The sequence below is a fragment of the Cupressus sempervirens genome, chromosome 5, assembly GCF_028749045.1.
Source record: "Cupressus sempervirens isolate cs-2001-9-10 chromosome 5, ASM2874904v1, whole genome shotgun sequence".
NCBI lineage: Eukaryota > Viridiplantae > Streptophyta > Pinopsida > Cupressales > Cupressaceae > Cupressus > Cupressus sempervirens.
This window is the reverse complement of record NC_143122.1, coordinates 419443494-419468898: the sequence shown is the minus strand read 5'-3', so window position 1 is coordinate 419468898 and position 25405 is coordinate 419443494. Positions and strand designations below refer to the sequence as shown.

General features: G+C 34.9%; 1 protein-coding gene across 2 annotated transcripts in view; it reads left to right on the top strand.

Annotated features, from left to right (window-relative positions):
• LOC149556568 (putative LRR receptor-like serine/threonine-protein kinase At1g06840) overlaps positions 1 to 25405 on the top strand; it is an 84176-nt gene that overhangs the window by 49431 nt on the left and 9340 nt on the right. For both annotated transcript variants that reach the window (XM_089830936.1, XM_089830935.1), the window contains exons 9-14: positions 972 to 1040; positions 1267 to 1335; positions 1493 to 1564; positions 1967 to 2053; positions 2253 to 2324; positions 2702 to 3201. In XM_089830936.1, the coding sequence (XP_089687062.1) occupies positions 972 to 1040; positions 1267 to 1335; positions 1493 to 1564; positions 1967 to 2053; positions 2253 to 2324; positions 2702 to 3201 (869 nt within the window). The remainder of the gene's footprint in view (positions 1 to 971; positions 1041 to 1266; positions 1336 to 1492; positions 1565 to 1966; positions 2054 to 2252; positions 2325 to 2701; positions 3202 to 25405) is intronic.

The following is a 25405-nucleotide window of genomic DNA, read 5'->3' as shown; positions in this document are numbered from 1 at the left end:
AAGGACGATGTTTCTAAAAGTAACAATCATTGAATGAGAACAGAAATAGAAAAAAACTAAACTATCTAATTCAAGATACATTAAGTGACCATCAAATAATAACTATGACAATTTTCTTCTAATAATTTTCCCTGCCAAGGGCTTGTGTGCGCCACTTTACACTTGCCTTGTGTTTCTTCCTGAAGTCCTCTTTTCTTGGTGGCACTTAAGACTAGCTATTGGAGTTAAAAGCTTTTTGGGGTGTCCAAGAAATGATACATTCCCCACCATGTGCATCTCCTCACCAGTTTCTGTCAAACTTCATTTTTCCTATGCGTGAAGGGCTGTCTACAATCAAAATTCTAATTTTCTTATTCTTATTCATATTTCTCCTCAGCTTTACTTGATTATTTTATGACTCAATTGATTAGAACACTCATTCCATGTTTGTGAGGTCCATTTCACACTTTCTTTCTCAACTCCTTGATTGGTTCTTTACACGTTTCCAAGTACAGAGTTATGAAAATCTTCGTTCCAACTCCTTCACTTCTTTATTGATCCCGAGGGCGTTCTAATGACTCCTTTTTTACTATTCCTTTCTATTCTAATCCTAAGCACTATCCAAAGTTGCACTTGGCTGAATCTCTGCAATGCAAGGTGTTCTACAGGTTTCCTAATGCAGAGATCAAATGCAGAAATTTAAAAGAGACACTCTAAATGCTGATGGCACACTCAACGTAAGGAAGTGAGAGAGTTGGGGGTGTGTGCAAGTTACAACCACCTTTGCCTTGGATACAATAAAATAAATCTATATACATAAACACCCAGTGTGTGGAATTTCAAGCTAATATTTGACTTCTGTCAAAATGATTGCATGCATATTGCCTAACTATGTAGGATTTCTTCTATCAATAATTAATTGATAACTGTGTAGGATGTGCATGATGAAGATTATTTGCACGCTTTTATAATTGTGATTCTTTGACATACAGGAGTCTAAGGAATTGCAGCTTGCAGGGATCCATACCAGACTTTAGTAGCATACCTTTTTTGGGTTATTTGTAAGTTCAGCAGTTTAATACTAATTAGGACCATATTCGTTGATGAAAGGATGATTTTCATCTGACAAAACTTCATTATATGTTCTTAATTTTTCTGTAGTCCTTTAGATTCATGTACGCAGACAACAAACTGTAGGATACAGGACTGAAATTAGTATGTTGTGATTCAAAGATGTAGATTCATAACCTTTTCTTTTGTTTATTTAAATATCTGTTTATTTTGCAGAGATCTGAGCTACAATAGTCTAACAGGTGGAATTCCTTCGAACAAACTTTCAGCAAATATGACTACTATGTAAGAATCATTACATTCAAATTTAAGATAACATTTTTCTGAAGGTGCATCAGACTTGTGGATCATAGATCTGAAATTGCATCTGAAATCTATATAAAACTGTTGTTTGTGTTATCATATCCTCTAAAATAATAAAATGACTCATGTTTTCTTGCAGTGACCTATCACATAATAAAGTTAATGGAACAATACCATCAAGCTTTGCAGACTTGCCTCAACTTCAAAGACTGTAAGAACCATGGCCAATTGCTGAAATCTCTTTGAAAAGCATAATCAATCTCAGTGTTTCATGAACACCATATTGAACACAATTTTTTCCACTATGAAACCTTTCATTATGGAGATCCAAATCAGATATTTATTATTGACAGTAGCCAAGGTAGGAACACAAAAACTGAAAACAAATGGAGATGTGTTCTGAGTTCACCATAAATTTGACATCAAATCTTGGCGCAAGCAACCAAAACAGAAAAAAGAAAAAAAATGCAAGTGAATATAGAAGGAAACAAAACTTAAAACAAACTCTATACACAGAGACCAAACTATGATATTTTAATTATAGAAAGATTACTAATGATATGGAGCACTAGATGTGTACTCACATTGAATAATTTTTTGTCGCCAATTGCAGATCACTTGATAACAATGAGCTAAGAGGTGGTGTACCAGCTGAACTTGGGTTGAATGTGTCGTTTGGTTCTAATTCAACACTGTTACTGTATGTTTCTCCTTAAAAACCATCTTTTTTAGATATTAGTGGCATTTATTGAGGTGAATTTTTTTTTCTATTTAAGTGCCAATTTTATTTGTTAATATTTTCTTCGGTTAACGTCTATACTTATCTTTTGTAATGGTTTTCCTTAGATGTAGGAAGTTCAACATTGAAATACTAATCAAGCTAGTCTTGTATATTGCAGGGATTTTCAAAACAACAGCATTTCTAGTGTAAATACTTCTACAATCATAAATATTCAAAATATCACCATGAGGTAAATCAGTTGAAGTACTCAACCTTCCTATAATTTGTATAGATCAGTTCTTATCTGTACGTACTGTTTGCACACTTGCCAATATCAAATTAAAAAAATTAAATATATGTGGATGCTGCTACGAAAAAAACGTAATCTAGCTGAAGACCCAATACAAAGATGAATTTTTTGATATTTTAGACAACATAATTGTATAATGTCAAAGTTGCAGCATTCCATTAGATCCAATATTAAGCTTATAATAGATTATAGATTGCTCAAATATATTCTCCTACATTTCACTAAACAACTGAAGATGTATTGCAGAGATCATATACTTGGAATTTTGGTTTTGTTCTCTTGTTGTCTAATGCCTGCTTAATGTGATTAAATGCTAGGTTGGGGGGAAACCCTGTTTGCAGTCAAGATACCTCAAGTGTAATAGCTAAATTGTGTGGAAGTAATGACACAGTTTCAGATGGTGAAAACTCAAACAGAGCCTCTTCATGCAATCCAAATTCCTGTGCACCCCCTGAGTTTGAGTATATTCCAGATAGTGATTGTTACTGTGTGGCTCCTTTTGAAGTTGGATATCGTTTAAAAAGTCCCGGTTTTACGTATTTTGCTCCATATCTCAACACTTTTGAGGAGTACCTAACATCGGGATTGGATTTGAATTTATATCAATTATTTATAGAAAAATATGTGTGGGAAGAAGGTCCAAGGTTGGCTATGAACCTGAAGTTCTTCCCTCCTAAGAATCAATCAGTAAAAATATTTAATGGAAGTGAAGTTAATCGAATACGTCAAATGTTTGCTGAATGGAAAATTCCTGATAGCGATATATTTGGGCCATATGAATGGATAAATATTACACTTGAGGGTCCATACAAAGAAGGTATGTCTCATTTCTCTTCTTTACACCTATTAGTTTAATTTTATTTGTTGATTTGCAAATCGTAACTGATATTTTTGAAGTTGCAATTGGATATTATTTTTTCATTACATAAATATGTTTTTCCTTTCTTTTTTTGTTACATGTAATGTCCACTCCTGGGGCTTTTTTGGAATAATACAATTTCTTGGAATCTTTAACTTGATTGAAAGAAAATATTAAAAATAACATAAAATTTATTTATTTAAATTAAATAATATGTGAATTGTTCACAAAGCGGTTTTTGCTCAAGAAGGGGATTATGCAAATTTTTGAACCAGAATATAGATAAGTAATCAATGAAATCAAAGAACACAAAATAACATATAATTCTGCACAGTTATCCTGGGAAAAATCCTTCTGCTCGAGGGAAACAACCCAGCCCACGGAAATGATAACACCTTTATTCAGATCTCTAACCATTACAAAAATACTTGCTTATAACTGACGTCTTCAGTAAGACAATCAATAAGCCTGCCTTCTTTTTTTGTCTTAACAAATGTTTCAGTCCTCTTAAAAAATATTACAAAGACATTGTACTCATTATACTGATTCACTGAATAGATAATGCAAGATAATATATCTCTGCACATGTATGGGACTCTACAGACAATACTTTCAAATGCAATTCACATAGAACTTGAAGAAAACACAGTCATGATAACAATAGCATCGGAAAAAGGCGCAAGACTATTTGTTTGAATTACAAAAAAAAATGAAATGAGGCCACCACATAGAGGAGTCTCACTAGAATTCCAAGTGACTGTCATTATGAAACATCCGGGACACATAAACGAAGAAACCGTTGCCTTAAAGAAGAGAACCAATGACAATATGAAATCTATGACCATAAAAAATGGAACATGGCAGCTGAGTCACATGGGAGCCATATAAAATGCCAGTACGGAAATATGTGATTGCATGGTGCCAAGAATTATTATAACGGTGCTGGGATACACAATGCCAACACACTTATGGTGTCAAGTCACCATTATAATTACCAGCTACTAATACATAAGGCAAATCATTACAGGTAAAATGATCTCTATCTTAGATATTAAATTCAAAACATTACAGACATGACGTTGTACTCAGCAATCTCAAAATTAATGAGAATATCTAAAATAAAATTTAATAATAAAGTCAGAAGTATAAAATTAATAAATAATAATGTCAAAGAAATAAGTATTACTATAAAAGTACTTGAAGTCTCTAAAGAAACTAAATTGTAATTATATTATTATAAGTCTCATGGGGACATTACAGTCTATGCTAGATAATCTATTGTCCTGCATTTTGTCACCACAAAATGTAGGTAACAGTACGAAACTTTTTCCACTTAGTTAAGCATTTCTCTGAGTTAGTTTGTTATTTAATTGGATAACATTGATCAACCAATCAACTCCAATTGATGTAATAAATCCTTTTACTGAAGGCTTTCGTCAAGTCTTTTTAATTTTTTTGTTTGTTGAGCCTATGCTTGATTTTTGAAGCCTTCAACGTTTTTTTTCTCGTTTTTGAGTTGGTTTGGTAGCTTTTGGTCTTTTGGTTTTGCTCAAATCATTGCTTTTGGTTTTCCCTTTGATTTGGTCTATCTTAGAGCTTAATTGGAGTTGGCAATAAAAATATAATATGATCATTTTAGTGCCCAAAAGGTGGACTCTCTAGTAGTTGTAACTGCATGATTTAAAAAATCATGTTATATTTTAATGTTGACATTCACTTTTTGATAGTATAACTTAAAATCACTTTATTTTATGTTTTTAAGTTACTTTATAATTTAAATTTATTACTTAAAGTAACTATAGAGCACTTTATGTTATATCTTTAAGTTGAGTTACTTTTTAATTTTTCACTTAAGTGACTAAACTATATAGTTTGATTTATTTTTGACCAACTTTATGTTTTATTAAAAACATACAAGTTAAATATTACTTTTTGAAATGATATTTGCTCATAATATGTTAGTTTCATTATGCAAATATTATTTTTGGCCCAATTAAGTGATATTTCTTCAAAAATCAATTAAACGTGCTTAATTGATCACTTAAGTTGTGCAAAACATGTCTTTCAACCCATTTGCATGTGAATATGCAAATGCCTCTAGAGACCATGTTTTGAACTAAAAAGACATTTTAAAACACTTAAAACATGTAAATGCATGCATTTCAAAATGTGCAATGGGTCTTGAAGAGTGCAATTTGCATCTTGGAGCCTTTTAAAAATATGCAGTGACCCTTGGAGAGTGCAGTTTTGCACTAAAGGCTTATTTTGACAAGTTTTTAAAATATGCATAGGCACTTCTAGAGTGCTATTTGCATAAGAGACCAAGTCTCATGCATTTTAAAACATGCAAATCCCCTTCTAGAGCGCGATTTGCACTAAAACATGTAAATATGCAAATGCATGTCTAGAGTCCGATTTCAAACATGTAAATGCACATTTGAAATATGTAATGGACTTGTAAGAGTCCATTTACATGTAAATGCACTTCCAACCAATGGATTTTATATGTATTGTGTCTTGGAGAATCCAATTTTGCATTCAAAACTCATGTAATCACCCTCCAAGACCCCATTTTTGCACTCCAAAGCCAAAAAGGTCCAAATACATGGCATGTATTACATAGTTTTAAAATATGTAATGAGGTATTTGTTAGAAAATATGGATCAGTTTCTACAAATGTAATTACACTGCCATGGTTATAGGTATGTTCCAAATGTAGATCCCAATCTCTTATAAATATTATTAATAATTATTAGTTAATATACATTAACAATATAAATCACAATATAACATATGTATTATATATAATATATATCTATAATATATTTATAATATTATATATATGATATATTATATCAACATTGTATCTTATGATTAAATCAATCCAACTGTAGGTATAATCTTAACACTCCCTCTTAGCTAGGGAGGATTTGTTATGGAACACATTATGCTCTCAAGCATATGGAGATATATCATCTCAATGTGATATTCCTGGAATGGCATATTTAAGGATATCAACATAAATCCATAAGTGCGCACACATATATATTAACGTATATTACATATGGAATTAGCTTCGATTCACTATGAGGCTAAATTTCTCAACATTCCCTCTTTAGCAAAAGAGAGAATTAAAGCAATTATAGTATAAGATTTGAATACCACCTTAAGTGTGGTCTATGCTAGATTTAAGTGATGGTGTTTGACATGATCCGGTCCGAAGAACCATAAAAAATGATTTTTACGGTGTCCGGCCCAAAGAACCATGATGCATTGGTTATTAAGGTGTCCGGCAAAATCTGGCCCAAAGAACCATGACAAGTTGGTTATCATGGTGTCCAGTAAAATCTGACCCAAAGAACCATGATAACACTTGCTCCTAGACATCCAACACATCTAGGAGATAGGTCAAATTATTGATAAGGTCGTCATCTTACAATGGTTACCTTCTGGTTGATACGTTCATTATCATGACTTCCAGCACTTTGGGACAACTTAATGAAGTCTGTCATGATAACAGGTCTACCATTTATAAGATCCTCACCTTACAATGGTTACCTTCTATTTATATAAGTCAATGAAAGATCGGCACCTTTCATTACATATCATATGTGAAATAGTAACCACCATAAACCCAGTTAGAGGAAGGTACAAAGGTTTTCACCTTAATTTTCTCTCACAAAGAAGAATGCACTACAAGGAGTTTCACTTTAGAACTTGTCCTCATAGAGAAGATATTATTCACAAAGGATTGCACCTCAAAAAAATTCTCCCTCTAAACAGTAATCTTGGGAAGTTAAGTCTAGTAGTTACTCCCTTAGAGGCTCTCTTTCCCCAAGGATTCTTGTCACACTCACTCTGAGTTTGATATCAATCTTTTGATTTTCTAGTGATAAGTCAATACTTCCTCATGATGCACTCAAGGGTAGGTCCATCAAAATCATGCAGTCACACACATGTATTTCTAGACTCCCTTTGAGTATTAATCTTCTAAGCTCCCGCATTGTCTTCGAAGAATTGTCACACTCCCTCTTAATGTAGAAGGATACTCATAATCTCAATCATCATTGCCTTTGAAGTGTGAAGAAGTGTCATACTCCCTCTTAATGTAGGACACTCATAATCTTTGTAAGAATTTGCCTTAGGGAAAAATCACCCAAGATCAAGAAGCTCAAGCACTAGCACAATATGGACCAATAAAGTATGATTAGAATAACAATATGAAAATGAATTGATGTACATACACACTAGGAGTGCTTGAATATAAAGGCCTCTAGAATGACTAGAAGTTAGCAAAGTGATAAGCCTCACAACTAAGCACATGCCCACTAAGAGTGGATTATTCTCCATTGAGCACAGAGGTTAGTGTGATGATGAGAGGATAAGCTTACATGGGTGTGTCACGTAGTGTGATGATGAGAGGATAAGCTTACATGGGTGTCACGTAAAAAGATGTAGACACCATGTGCTTAATTAGAGTGTGAACAACTGTGTTGTCTATATGACAGCTCAGATAAATATGCAAACTCCTGTGTTGTAGACACTATGTGCTAAAATGAGTTGGTAACTTCTATGTTGTCAACAAGACAACTCATATGAGTACACATACTCCTAGGTGTCTAACTAATAAATAATAAAATAATGCATTAGCCTAAGTAAACTTAAGTAAAGTGTAATAATAATTTATTATTTACACTAACAATCTTAATTATCAAAGATATTTGCTTCAAGAGCCTCACTTTATCCAGCCTGATCATAACTTCTTTTAAGCTAGTGTCATAAGTTGCCTAATGTGTCATTATTCTTTTCCTACAAGATGAACTTGAGATACAAAGGAAAAAATAAGGCAAATAACTCTTATAGTGTGTGTAGAATTACAAATAAGAGAGAGACTACAATAAGCAAGTAAATATAATACTCAAGGATAATAAATACTTATCTGCACATTAATGTTCTTGATAAAAGTTGCTCCAATGAAAGTCCATATGTATCAAATAAGATGAAGTCTCTATATAGACATTTGTCAACCAATGGGAATGAAACATTGGTTATTATTCCCCCCTACAATGTAAAATTCCCACTCATTCCATCAACATTGTTAGTGATACTTAGTTCTCATGAGCGATAATTTTGTTCTATGCAATTCGTATCTAGAGGAATGTATTGAAGTTTTGCTTCCATGCATGATCCATCATTGTTATTATTCCCTATATCATCATCTCCTTGGTGTGAGTATATTAAGTTCCCTCTATGTAGATTCACTCTGAGTTTTCAATTTCAAGAGGGTCTTTGTAGTTTCCTTGTAGAATATTTGTCACCTTTCACTTGATATGTAGTAGGGTTTACCTTGGTTTTAAGGAGATCGTATATGTTCTACTCTTCAGAATACATGTTTCCCCTTGAATCTCAATCTCCCTTGTTTTCCTGCAATAACATTCCTGGGGGAAGAGATCAAGGAAAATAATTCTTATAGTACATATAGAATTACAAATAAGAGGCTGACTGCAATAATTAGATGAATGTAATACTCAAGGAAAATACTTATATGTACATAAATATCTTTGATGCAATCTTTTATACTTCTTGATTCATCATCCTCTTTATACTAATATCAATACTTCCTCTAATTTATATCTTTTACATTATTCTAATATTTGGGGAATCATTAATCTTAGTCATGTTGGTCAAAGATCAAATGAAGATCATTATCTGACATACCAACATTATAAAGATTATAGAAAATATAGTCATGTCAATCAGATCTCCTATTATGATACTATACCATTTGAATCAATACTTCCATACATAATATTTTATATTAATTATAAAATATCACTTCAAATATTTTTTATTAATTTGACTTACCTTCTTTGTTCCATATTCCATAATACCGAGCGCAATTATATTTCTATCAAAACAGTGAATGTCAAGGAAGTCTTTTTCAATGTGCCCAATATTTTAAAGTACTTGGTTCCCATTGTACATGGCTCACCAACGTGTTCAACATGCGAAGGTTGATCCATGTTATTTGGTCTTCTAGCTGAAATGCAAGGTTATTGTGATGCACATTCAAATACATCTTCTTGGGCTTTTATAGACTCGATCCTTCACATCAACTGCGATACACAATCCCGATTGAGGTGTGATGACCACCTCACTCCCATTTCTTAGGTGTTGTGTCAAATAGTTTGGCTATTACCCTTTATGCTAGGCTAACATAAGAGAGTTGGCTTCAAAAATCTTTAGGACTCGACAATCATATCCATGACTCTTGGCATATTATTGTTGGAAAAATTGATGATTTCTTCATGATACAAAACAATTCATGACATTTCAATTAATTTTTGAGTTCTTCAATCCTTGTCATATGTATTCATATCAATCCTAGTAACTGCTTTCCACTGTATGTTCTCTTGGAAATTGTTGTGTAGTTTGTTGATTCTTTTTGGTTTGAGTGCTATGCTTAATACACCTTAGAATGCATTTTGTAGTTCCATAAATAACGTTTATTAAATGTTTTCTTTAATCCTTAACCACTTCTCATACAAAACTCCCTCCTCCATAGGCATATATATGCTATTGATGCATGTGTATTTGTAAGGAGAACACAATATTGGAAAGCTTGATTTCGATTCTTGGTGTGCTCTCCTACTCGCAGTGTGAGAATGCCGCATGGTTTGAGTGTTGTAGGCTTTGGCACCCAATGTGTCAGTATTGCGTTTTCTAGTTACCCACCTACTGTAGGTTGGTGGAGCCCTGTTGCTGTAAGACATGTGGACCGTGGTCTCCTACCAAATTGTTTCCAAAGCGCATTGGACAAAGCATCTACCCTCTCATTGATAATTTTCTTGTCCTCTCTGCCCTTGCTTCTATAATTCTCAAAATCCTTTGATACGTCTTTTGGTATATTTGACATTTGCAGGCTCCACGTCAGAAAACAAGGGAATGATCTTTTGTTGGGTTTTAACATCTCTATAACTTCCCAGAGACCACCGTGATTCAACATAGTGTTTAGGAAAAATGGGAATGTGAATAACTGCTTCCTGAATTGCCCGCTTCAATTCTGTATTCATGCGTTCACTCTTATATATTCATTTATCATCTACAAAACTTGAATGCCTGCAGCCCTAGGCAATTGGAATATGTAATACACCAAATTTTTCTTCTTGAGCTCCTATCGCTGAAATTGAGAAACACATTATATCTCTCATCCTATTGTCCCTGCTGTTATCCTCTTCATCTTCTGCAAGATATGGTCAATCCTCTCCGACAACATCTTTTGCATAAGCTTTTCAATATAGATAGTGTTGTAGATCTACCTTCAAGCTATTTAGGCTTTATATAAGGTACTTGGCTCTGATACCATGTTAGAAAATATGGATCAATTTTTGCAAATGTAATTACATTGCCATGGTAATAGGTATACTCCAAATGCAGATCCCAATCTCTTATAAATATAAGAGTAGGTGACATGTCTCTGTCTCTATGTTTAATCATTATTAGTTAATATATATTAACAATATAAATCACAAGATAACATATGTATAATATATAATATATTTGTATAATATATATTATATATATAATATAATATATATATGTCTAATATAATATATTTATTATATTATATATATGATATATTATATCAACATTGTATCTTATGATTAAATCAATCCGATTGTATCTATAATCTTTAACACTCCCTCTTAGCTAGGGAGGATTTGTTATGGAACACATTATGCTCTCAAGCATATGGGGATATATCAAAATGTGATATTCCTGGAATAGCATATTTAAGGATATCGACATAAATCAACCAACACACACATATATATTAACATATATTACATATGGAATTGGCTTCACTTCACTATGAGGCTAAATTTCTCAACAATCTTGAGAGTGCGATTTGCACTTCTAGCCATCATATGAATACATTTTAAACATGTAAATGCATCCATAGACCTCGATTTTGCATTCCAACACATGAAAACACATTTGAGGAACCTGTTTTTGCTTTCCTAAGTGGAAAACACTTCAAAAACTTCTACTTTTTTGTCAAAAACGCCCAGAAAATTGGGCTTTTTATCTATGTTTTTGCATTTTTCTTCCACATTTTTGCTTTTGGATCCATGTTTTATCATTTGGGGAAGTTGTTTTGCATTCACAAGTCAAAAATGATCAATATATATGCATTTGTGAGCCATATTTTTGCAGAAACAACCCAGATTTTTGTTTGAAAAGGGCATTTTTTGATAAAAATGCCCAGAGATCAACGTTTCCAGCCCATAAATATGCATTAGGAAGGGGCACTTTTTAGTTTTAATGCATGCCTAGGCATTTGGAGATCAGGTTCTTGCAATTTCTTGCGAAAATGACTCATTTACATGCATTTGGAGGGCACGTTTTTGCCCAAAAACGTCCCAATAGATGCATTTCATCAAAAACGTTTTGCATTTGGGGGTTTAAAGATCATGTTTTTGGCATTTGCATACAAAAATGTTTAATACAATGCTCATCAATATTCATCACTTGCAAGATTGAAAGAGTCGAGTTAGTTGTTTGTGGATCCGGATTTGGATGAGAACTAGTTTCCAAGCTTATAAATCTTGCTATTTTGGCTCTTTGATCTCCAAGTAAGTGGACACTTTCAATCTTGCTCATTAATTCATGCTTGTCTTGCTATTTTGTTGCATATTATGCCTTGTTATTGTACACTTGTCCAAAGACATGCCATGAAAAGTGCATTTTTCCTCTAGATAAGATGAAAACCTTCATTTTCACATGTTTGGAGTTTCCCCAAATCCCAATTTCGAATTTGCATAGGAAAGTAGCTTGGTATTTGCCATGTTTGAGTTAAAAACCAAAGGTATGTTTTTGTTTTGTGCATAGTTTTGCTTGATGTTTCCTTGCTGTTTTGATTTCCTTTTTTCGGAAAGGTTAAGCATTCTTCTCCAGGAATACAAGAGCATATAACACCATTTCATTTTACCTTTCCATGCAAGTGCATCACATCTTTGTGTATCACACTAATTCATGTCAAAGCACATTGCATCCATTCCTTTCATATTCAATTACATTCCAAGAGCAATTACATGTAATTCCATCCTCCATCTGCATTTACATGTAATTCCATCCTCCATCCTCATTTATATGTAATCTCACTCTCCATCTGCATTTACATGTAATCTCATCTTTCATATGCATTTACATGTAATCTTATTCTTTTGTAATGACCCTGCTCAAATCTGATCCCAAAATGCTGATAAAGGTTCAAGAAAACACTTTGCATACAAGGGTCATATGACTGATATGAAATTTCAGTTTGCTTTTATGGCTCTTTCCTTCACTTAGCATCAATAAGAATGCTTGCAAGACGACTCTGAATTGACTAAACAATGACCTAACATGAATGTGCAACTTATTTTGACAATATTCAATGAATAGATGTGACTGAAACTACTTGCAATATGCAGCTACAGCAACTAGTAATTTTGACAAACACTTGGTATGTAGAATTATAACATTATTTATGCCAAAAAGAAAACCTACAGCCAATTGACATTTTGTCAAACAACTGGCATGCAAACTAATAAGCTAATTATGAATGATAAATACATATTCAATTACACTATATCAGACCAACAAATTATGTCTCCTTTATTGTATATAAAATGTTAACTACAATGCTAGTATGAAATGGCTAAGACTCTTGGCTTACATCTGCAAGAATAATGCTTAAATCTGTTACAACTTTCACCTACAGCCTTACCTTCTAATATGCATCTAAATGATAAGAACAATGCATGTAATATCCAAAGGAACCTGATTGTAGATGGCTGTAATAATTTTTTCCAATGCTGCCTTTCTGCTCTGCTTTTTCACTTGCTTTTTTTTTGGATCTGCTTTTTTGCTTTGCTTTTTTCGAACTGCTTCCAAAAACTCAAACTCTTTGGTAGTCTGAGTATACAAATTAAGCTCAACTTGAAATGGCTAAATACCACTTCCAAAGTGCAACCCTTCAGAAGGTCTTTCACTTCCTTAGTTATGCGATCTACTGGGAGGTATCATTCCCAAAGACCAATAGACTATCTGAAACCCTTGGCTTCACAATAGACCATGTGATTGTATTCACAATCTGATGTCAAGAGAAATGATAAAAACTGGATGATGAGAATGAAGCCCAGGATGCCTATTTATTCTTTTTCTCCCCTTTCTCCAAAAACTTCTAGAACATTATTTTTAAATTTTATTTATTGACTTTATAAGATATTTTTCAAGTCACTTTATTAAATTAATTAAATATAAAGTTACCTTTTTAATATTTATTTATTTGATAACTTTATAAATAATTAACTTAATACAACTTATTTATTTAATTAAAATAATTAATTAGTCATCCTCATAAAATATTCATTATTTTGGACAACTTAATTAATTAAATTAATTAAATCAAATTACCGCCAAAATGGGGACATTACAGTCCGTCCCTCCTGAAATTGCTTGACCTCAAGCAATTTACCACCTGGATCCCACAAGAAGAACTGCATAATGTCCCTATCATCACCAAACAACTCTTGCAACATTTGCTCAATCCATCTGTTAGTCTGTCGTACCAACTCAATACCACCAATGCATTCCACTGGCCTAAGCGGAATGTACAACCCAACTCTGCAACAATGGTGAAGATTCCCGAATGAAATTGTACCCAGTATGGAGAATCCACATACTGTACAACTCCTACAGGCAACACAACTCTGCAGATCACCGACCATCGTCTCATAACCATAACTCCCATGCATCGCTGATGACGAATAGTCATCACATGATAGATAGCAAGAACTAAAACCCAAACCAAATTTGACGACCATCAAGTCCTCAACACCTAGATCCAATGCAAACTGATGAACATACCCTGCAGTATAATGCTGATTAAAAGAACCAACCTCAGTCGATAGCTCGCCATACACAGGTGATGCAACCCATTGCAATTGATCACTAACCAAGCCGGAACTAACTACTACTTCCGAAGATATTGCCAAGGGAGTAATGTCACTAGCAGGAACCATGCGAACTGTCGGCTCACTAACATCACACATGATCTTTGATACAACATCACTAGTCTCCTTGCCATCCGTAGTAGAGACCACCACCAAGTCAAACATACCTCCATGCTCAGCTATAGCGCCCAATTCAATTGAACCTACCTCCAGTGGAAATGAATCAAACATGCCAATACTGGTATTGAGGACAAATATATCCTCATCTCCACTGCCTCTATCAACCTTGACCATGGACATCCTTGGATCACCAGACACCACGGCCGATGACTGTACAGAATTTGGTAAAGACTGAAGTTGCTCTAACTCCATGGTCACCTCAGCCAAATGAAAATGTGACTCCTCGAAAGCCAACTCCTCGAAAGCCAACTGTGTACTCTCAAGGAACTCAGAAGTCACTACTCTCAAGGAACTTAGAAGTCACCTCGAGTTGCTGAGTAAGCTCACTCAACTCATCTTCCTTGACCAATAATGCATCATATGCTATACTGCCCCACTCTATAAGATAATCTTTGTCGGCTACCAACTGCATATAATTTTGTCTCAGAATCCGGATAGCCTCCCATAAAGAGTGGATCTCTATCAAGGAAAGATAATTGCCTCCCTGCTCATCACTAGTAGGAGAACCCCATCCATAAACTGCTAACAACTGACGAGCAGCATCGAAATGCTCGCAAACGATAGCAATGTCTCGTTCACTAACTCTCAGTTGACTAGACACATGATTGTGCTGGCTGGTCAAACTCCTATACTCTACCCCTGGTACACTATCCAAAGGAGTAACCTCAGAATAGCTATCGCCTGTAATACTGCCATCCAAATTCTGCAGTCCAACTGCTGAACTCATATCATCAAACGGAGTGACTAAAGCATCAACATAAACCTCCATATCAAAGGAACCTGCTGAAGAGACTAAGTCCTCGACACTGTCCACAACATCCCCCTGGGTGTCATCTGTAATAATCAGATCCTGGGACTCTTCTGTAAACTCTGTCATATCTGAGAGATCATCAACCCATTCCAACAAGAATGGTCGATTGGATACATGAACAATGCCCAACACAGGTGTATAAAAACTAATTCCAGCATCAGACAAGCTGCTGGCATGGATGAGAACTACACCTGGTAAACTACTAATCAAGTCCATGATGGTGCAACAGATACTATTACCAAAAAATGATAGACATCTCCGATCAAAACATTCCCAAGTACTAAGATAAGGATCCCAACAACTAATCCATGAACGGAAATCAACTGGCAACTCAAGTAAACTCCTCACCTGAGTAATGTGAACAATACCAATTGACTTCACGCACTTCTCTACTGTACCTACTACAATCTTTGAATCCGGAGTGTGAATGCTAGACATACTCATATCATCATCAACATGTGACCTGACTGTAAAAGAAAACTGAGTCCTTGCCATATGGCACTAACTCCTGAACTGAACTCACCTCGAGACGAAGCTCATCCACATGTCTTTCAGAATCCTGGAGAGCCAACTGAGTATACATCAAGGAATTCCGAGTATCCTCTAGCTCATGAGAAAATCTGTCGACCTCCTTTTCCTTCTTCAATGCATCTGAATAGATCCCCACAAGATTAAGGAGATGATCACGATCTAAAAGTAGGTGTATGTAACTTACCTTCATTGCTTCCATGCCTTCCTTGATCTGCTGTAAGTCGTCACAAGAAGAACCTGCTGTGACTCCTTTCTGTCTCTCCTGTAGTTGAATCATCCAAATGTGATTCTTGATCAATCCACACATCTTGCCATGATGAGATAAAGCCGCGACAATATCCTTTTTCTTCCTCTTCAGCTGGCTTGCCAAAACACATGAAGAACTACTAGCCTCTATCTCGTGCGAAGAAGCATCCTACTGTCCCTGATACTCATTTTCTGCAAAGTCCTGAATGCTCACTTTTTGATCAACCGTACTATCCACAAACATGACAGTATCCTCAACTGCCATAACTTCATCCAACCCAACTATACTGAAATCACTATCTGTGTCAATCACGTAGTTCAGTGTGCCTGTGATATCACCTTTTGATGCAACTGGCTCAACCTACACAACATCTGTAACCACTTCTGCCTGTGAAGATGATGCAAATAAACCATTACTTGAAGATGTGCTAATGTCTCCTTGTATCGAATCAGCATGTCTGTTAAACTCCTCATACAAGTTTTTGCCTGTCATAGGAAAAGTACTTCGATCCTTAGGCCTATCAATCAGGCTCTTTAACCACGTACATGCCATAGGTGACACATTCCTCTTTTTTGTCCAAACCCACCATAAATCTTCTGCCAAAAGTTTAGAAATTTCATCCTCCTCCTACAAGATTGTGAACATGATGGAGTGCATCGATGCTAATATGCTACTAGGATGAAACTCATCCATAATATTCCAAAATGTATTAAACATCTTGTGAATCTCACCAATACAACCTATTGCTAGCATAATGTTTTCAAATCTACACCTTGCAAATACTTAAAGTAATCTTGCCCTTTTTGTGAAATAAGGGTCTCGGATGTAGTCCAACTTTTCGAACCTTTTTACCATCGCGTGAAGTATCTCTCTCATAATCTAATCGTTATAAGAATTAAGGCCAGCTATTATCCTCATGATTTCACTAATGCAAGAGAGAGCTGCAAGTCTTATCACCTCATCATGATGTCTCAATAAGCGGGGCTTAACCAACAAACCAAATGCTGGAGATAAAGCTATTTGCATAGCACCGGGTTTTGACTGATCAATCTTGCCTAAATAATTTTCCAACTCCTCCAAAGTTTTTAGAAGGTCCTCTGTTCGCTGAAATGGGCAATCTAATTTCTTCTTTGCATTGTGCATTCTTTCTTCCAAATCCCTGTCTCCTGTTAACACCATACTGGTAATTGAATTCATTTTGAAATAACCCAGTCACACTGGCAGGAAACCGCTCTGATACCACTGTAATGACCCTACTCAAATCTGATCCCAAAATGCTGATAAAGGTTCAAGAAAACACTTTGCATACAAGGGTCATATGACTGATATCAAATTTTAGTTTTCTTTTATGGCTCTTTCCTTCACTTAGCATCAATAAGAATGCTTGCAAGAAGACTTTGAATTGACTAAACAATGACCTAATATGAATGTGCAACTTATTTTGACAATATTCAATGCATATATGTGACTAAAACTACTTGCAATATGCAGCTACAACAACTAGTAATTTTGACAAACACTTGGTATGCAGAATTATAATATTATTTATGCCAAAAAGAGAACCTACAACCAATTGACATTTTGTCAAACAATTGGCATGCAAACTAATAAGCTGATCATCAATGATAAATACATATTCAATTACACTATATTAGACCAGCAAATTATGTCTCCTTTATTGCACATAAAATGCTAACTACAATGCTAGTATGAAATGGCCAAGACTCTTGGCTTACATCCGCAAGAATAATGCTTAAATCTGTTACAACTTTCACCTACAACCTTACCTTCTAATATGCATCTAAATGATAAGAACAATGCATGTAATATCCAAATGAACCTAATTGTAGATGGCTGTAATAATTTTTTCCAATGCTGCCTTTCTGCTCTGCTTTTTCACTTGCTTTTTTTTTGGATTTGCTTTTTCGCTTTGCTTTTTCGAATCTGCTTTTTTGGATCTGCTTTTTCGGACTGCTTTTTTGGATCTGCTTCCAAAAACTCAAACCCTCAGGTAGTCTGAGTATACAAATTAAGCTCAACTTGAAATGGTTGAATACCACTTCCAAAGTGCATCCCTTCAGAAGGTCTTTCACTTCCTCAGTTATGCGATCTACTGGGAGGTATCGTTCCCAAAGACCAATAGACTATCTAAAACCCTTGGCTTCATAATAGACCATGTGATTGTATTCACAATCTGATGTGAAGAGAAATGATAAAAACTGGATGATGAGAATGAAGCCCAGGATGCCTATTTATTCTTTTTCTCCACTTTCTCTAGAAACCTCTAGAACATTATTTTTAAATTTTATTTATTAAGTGACTTTATAAGATATTTTTCAAGTCACTTTATTAAATTAATTAAATATAAAGTTACCTTTTTAATATTTATTTATTTGATAACTTTATAAATAATTAACTTAATACCATTTTTTTATTTAATTAAAATAATTAATTAGTCATCCTCATAAAATATTCATTATTTTGGACAACTTAATTAATTGAATTAATTAAATTAAATTACCGCCAAAACGGGGACATTACATCTTTGAACCTCATTGCATGATTACATCAAGTTCGGATTACATGTAAATCACTTTACATGTAATTACATCTAGAGAACCCATTTTGGTAGAAGGTCACTCTTTTAAACACCAAAATTGCCATTTGCACACAACCATATGCATCCCAACTTGCATTCTTGGTCATACCCACAAAAGTCCCATCTTCACCCACATGTGATCCACCCTTGAGAATCCCAGTTTGGCCCTTTCTACCCAAATACATATGCTTTCTAGTTCATTTCCATCCATCATATGTGTTTTATAAGTACCTAATCCATACTTTGAACACTCTTCCCTCATGGATTCGTCATTGTAACTTGAATCACAAAGTTTTCATGTATCGAATCTCATTAGAAGATGTTTTCATCTTCATGTTGTGGTGCACTCCTCAGGATTTGTCAAAACTTCTTCAAAGAATAAAGACATCCAGTGAAGAAGGCATGCTTCGAATCTCAAGAAGCAGTAATTCATTTGAGCTCCATTTTCCCAACGGCTGTCCAAGAACCTGAGTTCGTGTTGGAATACGCCAAGCACTTTGCTTCAAAAGAAAAAAAGAGAGAGTTAAAGGTGCTGATGGAAAGTTGTTTCGAGTTTACTTCCACACACTATCAAGAAGGTTTTCAAAATGTCAGAGATTCCAGAATGTGCCAATCTACAAAGGAGAATTCATGACAACTCGAATGAGAACAAGTTTGATCGCATCAAGTTTTCAAATGACAACTAGATACTTATCAAAGAGGATGCAGTGGTGTAGAAAATAGGAATCCCCAATCCTATGAGCATTGCCAAGTACAAGGCCCTTCAGAACAATCCCTAGGATTGTTTCATTTCTCTTCCTTCTCATCCTTCTTTAATTTTCATGTTTGTAGATTGGAGAGGATGTATTGCATGAAATTGTGTAATTACATGTAATTCGATTTGCATGTCCTTATGACATGTAATACAATAATTTATCTTGTGTAGTTAGAAAAGGTCAAAGTTGGTTGAGTTTCTCCCACTTTTTCCTCCTTTTTCTCAACTCCTTTGCTTATATAAAGGAGTGCCCCTTCATTGTACAAATCATCTTTTGTTGTATGCAAAACAGCTTTGTCAAACTTGTGCAAGCATAACTTTGATTGTGTAGTACGAATTTGGGAGAAAAGTGAATAAAAGAAGCAATTGGATTTGAAGCTTTGATTGGAAGCAATCGTAATAGAGCAAATTAGAAGCTTTGACTATAATTTGTGCCTATTGTTTTTGATTCATGTTATTATTGTGTGTTCAGTAATAGAGACAATGAGTTAAGAAGCAATTGGAGCCAAAGCTTTGACTGGGAGCGATTGTGGTGATACATAGACTAGAAGCTTTGACTGTAAATGTATTACCATCTCAAATTCATGAAAAATAATTAGAGTTCTTTACTTCTGGAAGTCTTTATGCCCCAATGGTAGAGGTTATTCTTATAGAATAGGTCAAAACAAGATTAGAGCCAAACTGGTACGCTTTCAATCAGCCTTTGAGTTGGTGTAAGTTTATCGGTATCACCGTTTCTAGTTGTTAGATAGAAGTGTAGCTAGAGATTTCCTCTTGCCCATTACTCGCTCCGTGGGTAAGTAGATTCGTTCCTAAAAGTTAAGAGGAAAGAATATTGGTAACACCCTTTCAAAATCTCTCAACTTCTTGCTTACCTTGAGTTGATCCAAGGAACGGTGACAAGGGGGAGCCTTCCCTTAAGGTAGGAGACACTCTGTCTCATATGCTATGGCTGGTCATCCTAGATTGCGACTGGATTTTCACAAAAACTATTGGTTGCAAAATATCCACCCAACGAAACTAAAAATAATTCCACATGTCAATTAAAGAATCAGATGATAATACATGCAAGTTATGGAGGCTTCATGAACAATTAAGGCATTTGACTAATATGCTTGTTGTGGCCAACTTCAAATGACTGATAGAAATTACATGCAATGAAGGATTCAAATATAGAAGCAACGATGAATTGAAGAATGAAACAAACAAGGATGGAACATATGAATGGTCAATAGTCAAATGAGATGCCTTCCATTTCATAGAGATGTCAACATTTGAATACAATGGAAGTGTTTTCATTGCTATGGTTGGCACTGATTGTTGGCATTCCTAAACTTTGTGACTGCCAACTGATTAAATAAATACATGGACACCTCCTAAGAAGTGATTGCATATCGATCCTAATAGGAAGATGACGACTTGGTGATGAAGTTATATCTTCATATGATGAAATAACAATATGTATATTAGTAAGGAAGAGATTAGAGGTAAGGAAGATGTTAAGTTGCTAAAATGACTATATAATCAGTCATATGCAATACACACTATGATATATATATATTATACACATAAATGTTGCATCTGTGGCTTATTACACGAGCAACATATACACTTGGATGAAGTGTCGTGGCACATGTTGAATAGATATACATTAGTCATACATGTGGTTCCATACCTTAGAGATTGCGTGCATTTATTAGGCTCACTCATCAATGCACATATGAAGCACTAAGTGTACACGTAAGTAATTATGTGATGACTCTGCAAGTTATTGAGCATTGTTTAAGTTTGAAAGTCAAACTTATCATCCTAAGGATAAGAAACTAACCATATGATTAGTCAATTGATGATTAGAAAGGGACATGATTAGATAATAAGACGTGATTTGAGTACATGTCAACCGATAAACTAAATGGTCTGACTAGTGTCATAGTAATGTCCCATGGTATGGTTGGACATGGTTATTACATCCAAACTTAACAATATAAGACCTAAGAATATATTCAAACAATAATTCCAAATATCCAATCATATTACTATTTGGCTTAAAGATGGAAGGTGTAGGTGCTATCCAAGTTGCCTAGAAACTAATAATGGATTCCATCAAAGTTTACAGGTCCAAGTCTATATTACGAAGGGTTACATTATGCCAGCCCCTACCCTCTCTAGGGATAAGATCCATTTGCTTGTATTTATACAAGCGCCTCCATGGAAACACTCCAACCTCTTCCTCTTTAAATACTAAATAGTAACAGATCTAACATAGATATATATGATCAGAACTCAATATGACTAATGAGTATATATTAATAATATAACTAGGAATCGCACCTAAACAAGGTGCAATTTTTACATCGATAGGAAGATATGCTTGCACAAAATATGGGGGCAAAGGGGAGAATTGGTATAGCACATGTACATCTTTTTTATTCTTTGTAGACAATTGTATTTGTGTGAATGACAATAATTGTAAGAGCAAAATGTTGTAATGACATTATGAACGACACAAAAGACCCTTGTTTGGGAACGCATGTTCCTTCTTCAAGTGTGGCCCATATTTGTTGCTTTCAACAAAGGTGAGCCGATGGTAACTAGTATTTGTGAGAAAGAATTCCGAATTTTCATGTTTTGCAGAGAGGAAGTAAGTAAAAGGAAAATTGTGACCAATTCTATAACAATAAACAAGAGTAAATTTGTAGCATTTTTGCGCACTATATGAGTGTTGGAAATGTTCAATAGGTATAGTAGAATATTTAATACCTTTATATTGATAAAGAGTTGGTTGTTGTAGGCGAGCCTTCTCTTGTTTCCTTAGAGTTGTATATGGACTGGTTTGCATTTTTTAGTATCTCTTGTATGTGAGTCTTGTTTTGATGTGGAGATTATTTAAAGTTTTGACTCTGGATATCGTTGTGAATGTTAGGCCCTTCCTTTCCACCTTGCCAATATCCACGGTTGCTTTATGCAATGTCAGCCCTTGGAATTTATGTATGGTTATAACCTACACCGTTGAAAGTGGTATTTGTCATCAATTCCCTAAAGACCTAGGAACTATAGGTACACTTTTGGGGTCTTCATTGTTCCATGCAATGCCACTTTAATTATTAAACTATGCCACAACATACATTGGTATATTAGGTGGTTCAGAATGAAGGCTATAAAAAATTTCAATTAGTTCTCTGCAAGCTCTATTTATGAGTCCTGCTTCTATCTATATGTTTATTGTAAGCCTGATATGTTGTCCTCACAAAGCAACACTTGTGTTTTGAGTTGTTCATCAAGACCTTCATTTTCCATTGTGTTCTTAGTGCTTGTTGCAGTACTCAATGCTCTTGGGCTGTTCAATAGTTTTAGCATTTATTGGTTGTGTAATTTGACCAAAGCATTTGTGGCAAACAAATGCATTGAGTTGTCGCTCTCCCCCAATTTTGGTTGCCTACTTGTACGCACCATTAGGAGCTCCCAATCTTCATGTGTTGGTTATCTCATATGTTCTGCGACATGTGGTGGAATTGTGCTTGTGTCGTAGATTCTCCTTGTTGACAAAACATTGTTTGTAATGTCACAACTATTGCAAATTGTTCCCACAAGATTTTAGCAGTTGAACATGATGCATAGATTGGCTTATGCATCACAAGAGGCAACTGTGCAAGGTCCTCAACCAAAATAATAGAGACACTACTAAAGCATAGGTGTTGGTTGTGCGGGAATGCTTTATGTAGGCTTCTGTCTATTTTCAACAACAACTTTGGGCCTATGAAATTCATTTTGGCAATGAAAATATACTTGATCTCTTTTAAATCTTGTTGGAATGTTTCCAATGCTTGTCCTTGCAAGGGTTGCATTTCTTTAATTGGAATCTTGAGTTTTGAATGTATTGTTGATGCTTGAATGTTGACTGTGATAACTCTTGTAGGTACGAGGGTTAGTAGCAAGCTTCTTTGTTGTTGTGATTGGATTTTGAGTGCATTTCTGATGCAAGCTCTATCAAGTAGGATTTACTTGACCTTCTGTCCCTTGTATAATCATATGAATTGACCTAGCAAAGAGGCATGCATTATGATCTATGATTATTGTGAGCGCCTTCTTTTTCTTCTTTGATAATGTATAGCTAGGAATAGAAAAATGATATGCCATGGATTCGTCTTGAATGGATGGTTTTTCAATGTTTATGAATTGTGTTGCAATCTCATGCAAATTTTGCAATATGATCCCATCTATGGTTGGTATCAAACAGTTGCCGTCCAAAAAAGTCAAGATCATCTAGAGTAATATTATTTGAGGGCCACATTTGAGAAAACAATTGCCATTCATTCATATCTATTGTCTTCATCATGTCAATGTCGCTATCATTTTGTTCCTCCTTTGAACTGACTTCATCATGGCTGTTGCGAATAATGTGCCTTGCATCATATTTTCTTGCATTCATCTACTTCCAACTAGAAATGATTGATTCCTTTGCGATGCTAATGTCAGTTTCTATATTGGGAAAATGTTTGTATAAAAGTAGCTCCCTCCAACATAATGTTTCAAACTATTGTGAATCCTCCTTTGGGATGCTGTAGAACTTTGGGTACATGTTGAGAATGGCTTTTATTTCCCTCTCTTTCCATGTGCTTTGTCTACAACTCGTAGTGTAGGAGTAAGATCTTGCAGATTCTAGTAGTGTTAGCATTTTGATTTTTGGCATTTGCTTTATGTAGGCATGAAAATAACTTGATTGGACTTGGCTAGCATTAGATGTTCTTATTATTCGGTGGAACACTTTAATCCAACATTTTGAGAGGTGAACTATAGATCGCATATGACATGTTTCTTGTGCTCCTATGTCGCGTTCCGCCACAATTTCGGTCAAAGGTGTGAGGACTGGATGATCTATGTGTTGGGTGGCTGCAATTCTACTCAACATATCAGTTCTTTTTGCTTTCGATGGATACTTGGAAATGTATTTCAAAACAGGTTCTCGTGATACAGCAAGTTAGCTATCTATGTTGCTTCTCCATATCAAAAGCATTTCTGGGTTGTGTGTGTTTAAGCTTTTATCATTCCTTGTAGGTTTGTACTTTTCTTCCCAATGTCATCGAACAAAATAATAGACATAGTTTGTTCTTTCCATGGAGCTCTAGACTGACATTTCATTTTTTCCCCCTTCTTACACAGACATGTTTTCTCTGTGCATTTTGTGTGTCATTGGACACTGTTCACTATCTTTTCATAGTCATGGGAAGGATTCATAGAGAAGATCTTATTTGTGTTCAACAAACATGGGTCATCTAGCGGAGAGTGGAAAAATGTATTATTTTTGTGAGATGTGTTACGAGGGTTCCAAGCATTGACATAAATGTCGAAAAAGGTGCACACCCTTTCAGCTTCATCTTTGTTTTCTCAATCAAGTTTATCTATTACTGGTGCATTGTGGAGACAAATAAATCTGTGTACATGAGAGATACCTCTGTGTTTCCATTCATATCTATACCAGTAATCTCTTGCATTGAGGAGTTTGCAATCAATTCCTCACAAAAGATTGTGAAACGTTCTTGTAATTATAATGATGTGATATGGGGATTATATTGGCAATTGGCTAAGGGTAGTTGATAGTGTTGTGATTAATGGAAACATATCACTCATTTTGATATGGCAGAACTTATGGTTAAGTTTGATGAAAGCATACTTAAAAAAATGACTAAGTATAAAGCAGGAATACAACGTACAGGTAACTTATTTTGTTTGGCGAGCTTCACTGGAAGCACATGAAGTTATGCAAGCTTAGAGGATGGGAGTACATACATCATAGTACACATGCGCAAGACTGCGAAAAGAAATGTTGAGTTTTGGATGAGTTATGGACAGTTTACAAGAGATGGATTTGATAGGATAGAACAAGGTACACAACAGAGTATTGGCATTTTGGTTAAGGAATTATTTTTTCCCTCAAAATAATTAGTTAAGGTTGGGATGACATCCTAGATATTAACCCACACGTGGGAGAACCTAACTTGAAGATTTGGTAATGTGCAAGGCAGCACAAGGCCAATTGGAT